A 9,097-nucleotide genomic window follows, 5' to 3' on the forward strand; every position below is an offset into this window, starting at 1 on the left:
CACAGTGCTGTGGAAATTCAGTACAATCCTCAATTATGAATTGGAAACGATGGAACTTTTTTTTTATTTTTATTTTTTTAAACTTGCAATCTCCACCGAAATCAGAAAGTCAGCCACTGATCCGCCACCGGTGATCTTAAAGTGCTCCTCCAACTTTATGTTGACTACTTACACCATGGTAGAAGTTACTTTGCTGCTTTATACTTGTTTGTGCCCTGTTCCATATTAAAAGCAGTACAGAGGTGCTGCCCATGGTAAGCAACCAAATTCCATCTTTCATTTTTTAGAGTCTTTTTATTTTAACCCCGTAACTGTATTGGTTGCAAGGGGCAATTGCTCCAATATACCATAAGTATATAACCTCTGTGGCTGTAAGTCTTAGTTTTCCGTTCTAACCCACCTATGAATTCTAGTTTCTGACACATACATTAAGTGTCTAGACAAAATATGTAATGACCTTTATGGCGCACAATAAATTGGTGAAAAATGAGTTGTAGACAAAGTCTGGCAAACAACGTGAAATTTACCAAAGTGCGTGCACCAAATGAATAATTTGTCCGAAATTTTTTTCTTGTGTGTCTAAAATGCCACCGACAGCGAATCCAACAGTATTGATAAATTTCCCCCAATGTCCTCTGGGGTCTCTATTTCGTTAGGGTGCCTGCTTTGGTGCTTTGGGGTCTGTATTTATTTAGGGTTCTGGTCTAGTATCCATTAGTCCAAATCTCTGGACCTGGTATGTATAGTAGTGTGGCACAATGGTACACACTAGGTATCTTGCCTCAGTACCTTGAACCTAGGACCTCCATAGTATGCAGATTATTCTGGCTTATTTCTTTGTTATTGAACCCTACTTAAGCTACATATTCAGTGGTCAAAATGATTTTCAGTATAATATTTTAAAATAAAATAAAAAGACAAGTGGCACCGATACCTTATCCACGCAGCTCCACGAGATGGAAAAGGTACGACCCAGGTAGGAAACCAGGTATGGTGGTGCTAGGACAGATATGTAGCAATCAATATAGTGACAATAGAAGACAAAAAAAAAGGCGTCCTGCACTCACCGCTTCAGCTCTGGTTATACGGCTCCCATCTCGGGTTGCTCCTCCGGATCGGTGGACAAAGGTGGCGTGGGGCACTCAGAGGCGACTGCCAGCGGTTTCACACATAGGTATGCGCTGCTTCCGGCCTCCATACGGTTTCATGCATAGGTACGTGCTTCTTCCGGCCTCCGAAGGAGGCCGGAAGAAGCGCATACCTATGCATGAAACCGCGGCAGTCGTCTCTGAGTACCCCATGCCACCTTGGTCCACCTTTGTCCACCGGAAGAAGCGCATTCCTTTGTCCACCGGTCTGCCTTTGTCCAGCGGAAGAAGCGCATACCTATGCGTGAAACCGCCTGCAGTCGTCTCTGAGTGAAACCGTACCTATGCGTGAAACCGCCGGCAGTCGTCTCGGTGGACAAAGGTGGCGTGGGGCACTCAGAGGTGACTGCCAGCGGTTTCACGCATAGGTATGTGCTTCTACTGGCCTCCATACGGTTTCACGCATACCTATGCGTGAAACCGCGGCAGTCGTCTCTGATTGCCCCACGCCACCTCTGTCCACCTATCCGGAGGAGCAGCCCGAGATGGGAGCCGTATAACGAGAGCTGAAGCGGTGAGTGCAGGACGCCTGTTTTTGTCTTCTATTGTCACTAGTTTAATATTTTATACTACAGTTCTCACTCATTTCTATGTTTAGTTCAGTTTACTGCATCCAATTCTATATTACTTAAAGCAAAATACTAATTTTTCATTAAATGAAGTTAAATATTGACTTTTTGTTCTGTCATCTGTTCTTCCACTAATGGAGGGGACTGTACAGAAGAGGCGGCCACAGGTTTGTCCCTGAAGTGAACAACAGAATGAAACTGAGCTCGATTTAGAGGGACATAGATGGAATTTCTGCATGTTGAGCAATTCAATAACAACTAAAAGTGTCCCCATCTGACAAGTTAGTGATTCAGCCGCCCTCCCTCTCTCTGTGTGTCTTTGAGTGCTGGGCATATTGTCACCAAACCCTTCATGTATGAGCACTGGGCCTGCCCCACAACTCAGGTACATACAAATGGGGATGCCCCTATCCAAAGTCTGAGTCAGAAGAGCAGCATATATATATGTAGAAAGTAAGGCTCAGTATTTACAACTGGTGAACTGTACAGGAGACCTCCACAGCCTGTCCTGAACACACCGAAGATGCCTTCTAGGATCCTGATGCTTTTAGTGGCCATTTTCATGGTCCAACACCTAGACATGGGAGTCTCTAGTCCTTTACATAGAAACCACTCCAAAAATTGTCAATGGAATGAACTCAAGCATCTGACACACAAACTCTACGAGCAGGCACAGAAGATTTATGATTCTATGGTAAGAACCGCAGCTTTATTTCTAAATAATAGCATACATTTATTTCTATGGAATGTATAACTAATAACTAAAACTAATAATTCTACCTTTATTCCCACTCTTTTAGGGAAAAAAAAGTATACATCTATGATTTTTTTATTGTTATATTGGATTCCCTTGTACAGGTTATTATGATTGAAATAACCAGTGTAAATGTGTTCACATCAGCCTTATCAGTATCTGCATTCCATAGATTATATATATATATATATATATATATATATATATATATATATATATACATATATAAACAGGAGGATACAGCAGCACACTGCTATCACAAAGATACAGATAAAACATGAAATGCTATATTGCTACGATGCAAAAAAAATTGAGGTACTTTGCTTACCATTTGGCCAAATAGTTTGGACCATCCCACCGCGATAAGGTGACCTCATTGGGAATTAGGAATTTAGGAATCTTAGGAATTAAGATCTCTATAATCCTTTATGGTTTTCCTGTAGGTCAGCCCTTAAACTGAATTTAAATTAAATTGAATTCAATTAAAGCCATTATAAACACAATAACATAATATTACTATTTCGAAAGCGCTACAAAATAATGTAAAAAATAAAATTGCTCTGTAGACCTGAATCAGAACTGAATTTTTAACTTGTTTTAACATTTTGATGGGTCGTAGCAACTGACACCATCCTAAGTTATCCCTGATATTATTTTACATTATAGACTAGTGGTCTCCAACCTGCGGACCCCCAGATGTTGCAAAACTACAACTCCCAGCATGCTGGGAGTTGTAGTTTTGCAACATCTGGAGGTCCGCAGGTTGGAGACCACTGTTATAGATTAACATTGTGTATCATCCACTTAATGTCATCTATCCACTGAACATATTCTGTAATAGGTCATTCGATTCAGTTTTTTTTTTTATATTATGGAATAAATAATTAATAAATAAGTATTATTCCTTTCTCTTGACTCGTACAGAATTCCACAGATAATACAGTTCTTGATGACATTCCCAGAATTGAGTGCAACCATCGCTGTGGACCGAGGGATCTCCATTCAAATCCAGAGGTAAGTGAGGTTCTGCGGTCTGAGGGTCCAGTGGGTTGGCCGCACTGTGCCAGCTAGGTGTATAATAGATATGATGGGTGCCCATGGCCTATAGTCAGCAGAGGCATCTCCTTTGATGGATGAAGGAATATTCCTAAAATGTATGTTCTGCGCAGGCTTCCTGTGACCTCACCTGGGGCGTGCCTTAGTGTTAGTGGATGGGATGTTCCCATCAAAAATGACATCAGTATTTTCTTGATACTGTAAAATTTCCCACAACAAGCAATGCACAATGGAGTGCAGGAAGCACGAGCCTTTCAGGGGACTCATCGGAGTGACAGTAAAGTGTTATTCCGTGAAAACATCACACAGCGCTGCGACATTCCTATCCCAGACCAAGCCGGAACTAGACACCTGGCACCGCATTCTAAGAAAGTCCACTTACTGCACATACAAGACGAGGAATATCCACCAGTATCTTCACATCACTACTTGTAGGTTTAGAGAACACTGGGAAAATACACCTTCTAGTTGAAAGTTTATATGTCCCCTAGGAACGTTTTGAGCTTTCTTGTTTTTATTTCGTTTTTTTTTTTATATATATAGGAGCTGATGTTGTCATCAAACGGTTACTTTTGTGATTAGTGTTTTCAATGCTAAGCCCAGCTCTGCTACATCTGTATATACAACAACACAATCCAGAACTATAAGATGACAGACAGACAGATATAAGCTACATAGATAAATGTTAGAACTATGATGAATAGATATATATTAGAATATGATGGATAGGTAGGTAGGTAGACAGATAGAAATTAGATAGATCAATAGAAATTAAAGGTTTACGGTTTACGCTGGAGCCGGGGGCTCGTGACGTCACACTCCGACCCCTCAATGCAAGTCTATGGGAGGGGGCGTGACTGCGTCACGCCCCCTCCCATAAACTTGCATTGAGGGGGCAGGGCGTGACCTAATGAAGGGGAGGGGTCATGACGTTACAAGCTCCTGGTGCCAGCTCCTGCGTTCGGGAACAGGAGCTTGTAACGTCAGGGCCCCTCCCCTTCATTATGCCACGCCCCCTCACATAGACTTGCATTGAGGGGGCGGGGTGTGACAGCCATCATGCCCCCTCCTATAAACTTGCATTGAAGGGGTGGGGTGTGACATAATGAAGGGGCGGGGCTATGACATCACAAGCTCCTGGCACTGGCTCCAGCGTTCTGAACAGTATGTTCCAAACGCTGAGCAGCGGAGTACCCCTTTAAATAGATATAATGAAAGATATTGAATTATCTGTTTAATCTTTTACAGACTTGCCTGGAACGGATCGCCCATATTTTGTCATATTACAAAGCTGCTTTATCTCACCTAACAAAGAGCAGTCAAAATGAACATTTTACTAATGTGAGAGCGGCTATCGCAGATATTCTGACCAGACTGGAGGTAAGCAGAATAAGAAGGAAATGACATTACTATATCGTACTACATTTGTATTCTGAAGCCCTGGATTTAATCCATGGATTCTGTTCTCACACATCATTTGTCTTGTTCATTTTCAAGATAAACAAATTTACCACTAATACTTTTTGCCTGTGGTCCAACCGGAGAGTACAACAGTTCCTCATACAATGTGGCTCTCCTTGATGCTTTCTAAACAAACAATGACATCTAGTGGCCACACTGTGTCTTGCAAGGAAACTGGCAAAATGAAAAACATTCTGAACATTTCCATTAAACAATGATTTTTTATTCTTATCCTTTCTCTAGACATGGTTCACTTTTCACATTTAGCTCAGTAAGGCTGGGTTCACACCACGTTTTTCAAATACAGTTACCGTATACGGTTTTCCGCTAAAAAACGTATGGCAAAAACCGCATGCAACCGTATACAACCGTATGACTCCAAATTAAAACGTATACGGCTTTTCCCCGTACGGTTCTATCCGTTTGCATCAGTTTTTGCCAACGGTTTTGCTATTTTGTTGGAATTAGTTTTCCAGCAATTTAATAAAGTTATTATTGTTCTATTGAAATTCCAATCTGCGCATGTGTCAACTCCAAAAACGGATTAGAAAAACCGCGTGCAACCGTATTCTGAAATTCTGTGTACGGTTCTCATAGACAACAATGTTAAAAGAACCGCATACTGTTCGCATGCGGTTTTCCAACCGGAGGCAAAAACGTGGTCGACAGCGTTTTTGCCTACAGTTGAAAAATCGGCAAAACCGTATCCGAGGCAAAACGGATGCAACCGTACACAACATTTGGAATACGGTTTACAATACATTCTCTATGCATACGGTTTTGGATACGGTCATATACGTTTTTTTGCGGAAAACCGTATAAGGTTACCGTATTTGAAAAACGTGGTGTGAACCCAGCCTAAGGCTGGGTTCACATATGTCCGGCATCCGGAATAGATGAACTCAGACTAGATCTGGACGCAACTGATGCCACAACTGATGACAAGTTGTCATCAGTTGTATGGCATCCAGCATTCATTGTTTCTGGACAGTGGACAGGGGAATGCTGCAAGCTGTGTTCCCCTGTCCGGTGCCCTACGGCGTGTCTAACCATCTGGCATCAAAATTGAGACACTGGATGATTGTGAACTGTCCCATTCAAATGAATGGGATCAGTTCTAGCATCAGTTTCCCTCTGATTCACGCCGCAGGGAAACTGTGCCGGACACCTGATATATGTGAACCCAGCCTAAGTAACCTGGGTGTATGTTTTCCAAAGCCCTTTTTAATGGACATCCCCAATACAATTTACATCTTCATATTTTAGCTACCAGGACTCGTAGCTTCTATTATGACTGTTAAAGGGGAACTCAGGTGAAAAAACATTTTCAAATCAACTGGTGCCAGAAAATTTTACACGTTTGCAAATTACTCTGGAGAACTACACAACTTCCTGTGGAGCATACAGCAGCTAATCAGTAGTGGAAGGATTAAGATTTTTACAAATATGTTTAACTTTCTGGCACCAGTTGATTTAAAAAAAAAAAACATTTGTTTTCCACCAGAGTACCCCTTTAAAGGGTATATCCAGGAATAGAAACACAGTGCTAATCTCTTCCAAAAACAGCACCCCACCTTTTCAGGTTGTGTGTGGTAATACAACTTGGCTCTATTTACTTCATTGGAACTGAGCTGCAATACCACACACAACCTCAGGACAGGTGTGGTGCTGTTTCCAAAAGAAATCGGTTGTTTTTCTAATCCCGAATAACCCCTTTGACCCAGTGATTCCTATACCTTATGATACTGAGTAACATGAACAGGTGACTAAATAATAGGACAGATAAAGTGATTAAAAAGGTACTCCGGTGGAAATTATTATTATTATTTTTTTAATCAACTGGTGCCAGAAAGTTAAACAGATTTGTAAATTACTTCTATTAAAAAATCTTAATCCTTCCAGTACTTATTAGCTGCTGAATACTACAGAGGAAATTCTTTTCTTTTCGGAACACAGAGCTCTCTGCTGAATCACGAGCACAGTGTTCTCTGCTGACATCTCTGTCCATTTTAGGAACAGTCCAGAGCAGCCTATGTTTTCTATGGGGATTTTCTCCTACTCTGGACAGTTCTTAAAATGGACAGAGATGTCAGCAGAGAGCACTGTGCTCGTGATTCAGCAGAGAGCTCTGTGTTCCAAAAAGAAAACTATTTCCTCTGTAGTATTCAGCAGCTAATAAGTACTGGAAGGATTAAGATTTTTTAATAGAAGTAATTTACAAATCTGTTTAACTTTCTGGCACCAGTTGATTTAAAAAAAAAAAAAAAAAAAAAGTTTCCCACCGGAGTACCCCTTTAACACATTGTTAATGTACCATAAAAAGACAGGCAGCGACAGATGGTTATAGGAACAGATTGTGCGGCTCTTTCTATAGGGAACCTCCTATCTCCATTCCTGCGCTATAAACATTGTAGCACTATATATAAATATATATATATATATATATATATATATATATATATAAATAGTAAATAAAAAGATGGTTTTGATCAGGGGAATACATAGAAAATGAACGGTTTATTTTCCGGTGTTTTGTCTTTGTTCAGTACAGAAATCATAGCTTGTATTTTCCCATCAGGCCTGTAACTATAAAGCCACACATCTACCCGCGCCCAAGGAGGTGACAGAGGAATTTTTGAGAATGAAGGTCGGCTCTCCTCTATTATCGGTCAGCATCCTCATCGCCCGAGTCTTTTCACTGGGGAACCCGGCCGATCACATAATACACCCAATGCACTAGCACGTGGTCCACACTATTTATAATGTAACTAAATATTATATATTTAATGGAATGATTAATGCCTTCAATGCAGGCTGACAAGTATTTATATATTATACTTATTTGCAGCGTGTGCACCTGTTATCACATCCGCGTGGAAAACATTTTATTTTAAATCAACTGGTGCCAGAAAGTTAAACAGATTTGCAAATTACTTGTTTTAAAAAAAAATATTAAGACCTCCAGTACTTATCAGCTTGCTGTATGCTCCACTTTTCTTTTTTAATTTCTTTTCTGTCTGACCACAGTGCTCTCTGCTGACACCTCTGTCCATTTTAGGAACTGTCCAGAGTAGGAGCAAATCCCCGTAGCAAACCTGTCCTGCTCTGGACAGTTCTTGACATGGACAGAGGTGTCAGCAGAGAGCACTGTGGTCAGACAGAAAATAAATTCAAAAAGAAAAGAACTTCCTGTGGAGCATACAGCAGCTGATAAGTACTGGAAGGATTAAGATTTTTTAAAAGAAGTGATTTACAAATCTGGTAAAAAAAAAAAAAAAGTTTTCCAGCGGAGTACACCTTTAAATATGTTCTATGTCTGAACAGTCCGGTCATTTTGAGGCTGTGATCACATCAGTATTTTTCATTTCCGTTCCTCTGATCCGTCCGAGGAACAGAACTGAAATAAAACTAAAAATGAATGGATCCCATTTATTTCAATGGGTGATTTTAATTCTCCACTAGCATTAGTTGTGGAAATTTTTTATTTTTTTTTCCCAACCAGTGTGGCTCCAGCTGTTTCAAAACTACAAACCCCAGCATGCCTGGACAGCCTTCGGCTGTCCGGGCACGCTGGGGTTTGTAGTTTTGCAACAGCTGGAGGCATCCAGGAATAAAAAAATAAACATGTCTGCCTACTTCATTCACACCTTCCCATGGATTGTGTCCGGTATTGCAGCCCAGTTGCCCTATAGTGAATGTGGCTGACCTGCAATACCAGACATGACCTGTAGACAAGCGTGGCACTGTTCGAAGAAAGCTGATTTTTTATTTATTTATGTTTTAAATTCTGGTTAATCTCTTTAAAGGGGTACTCCAGCGCTAAGACATCTTATCCCCTATCCAAAGGATAGGGGATAAGATACCTGATCACGGGGGTCCCGCCGCTGGGGACCCCCGTGATCTTCCACGCCGCACCCCGTTAGAATCAGTCCCCAGAGCGTGTTCGCTCCAGGTCTGATTACTGGCGATCACAAGGACGGAGGATAGTGACGTCACAGCTCCGCCCCTGTGTGACATCACGCTCCGCCCCCTCAATGCAAGCCTATGGGAGGGGGCGTGACAGCTGTCACGACCCTCTGATAGACTTGCATTGAGGGGGAGGAGCGTGA

The 9,097-nt window shown here is 41.4% G+C and overlaps 1 protein-coding gene across 1 annotated transcript; it reads left to right on the forward strand.

Annotated features, from left to right (window-relative positions):
* Positions 1 to 2,240: 2,240 nt before the first annotated feature.
* LOC130357381 (interleukin-23 subunit alpha-like) lies at positions 2,241 to 7,844 on the forward strand. The gene is made up of 4 exons (XM_056560073.1): positions 2,241 to 2,411; positions 3,396 to 3,485; positions 4,776 to 4,907; positions 7,567 to 7,844. Exons 1-4 carry the CDS (start codon positions 2,241 to 2,243, stop codon positions 7,726 to 7,728), a joined length of 555 nt encoding a protein of 184 aa, XP_056416048.1. The 3' UTR covers positions 7,729 to 7,844.
* Positions 7,845 to 9,097: the final 1,253 nt, after the last annotated feature.

Source organism: Hyla sarda, chromosome 2, assembly GCF_029499605.1.
Source record: "Hyla sarda isolate aHylSar1 chromosome 2, aHylSar1.hap1, whole genome shotgun sequence".
NCBI lineage: Eukaryota > Metazoa > Chordata > Amphibia > Anura > Hylidae > Hyla > Hyla sarda.

Excerpts from the sequence above, each read along its gene's own strand:
- LOC130357381 (XM_056560073.1), top strand. The coding sequence starts at position 2,241 with ATGCCTTCTAGGATCCTGATGCTTTTAGTGGCCATTTTCATGGTCCAA. Across the intron at positions 3,486-4,775 it reads ATCTCCATTCAAATCCAGAG|ACTTGCCTGGAACGGATCGC; the intron begins GTAAGTGAGGTT and ends AATCTTTTACAG. Across the intron at positions 4,908-7,566 it reads ATATTCTGACCAGACTGGAG|GCCTGTAACTATAAAGCCAC; the intron begins GTAAGCAGAATA and ends TTTTCCCATCAG.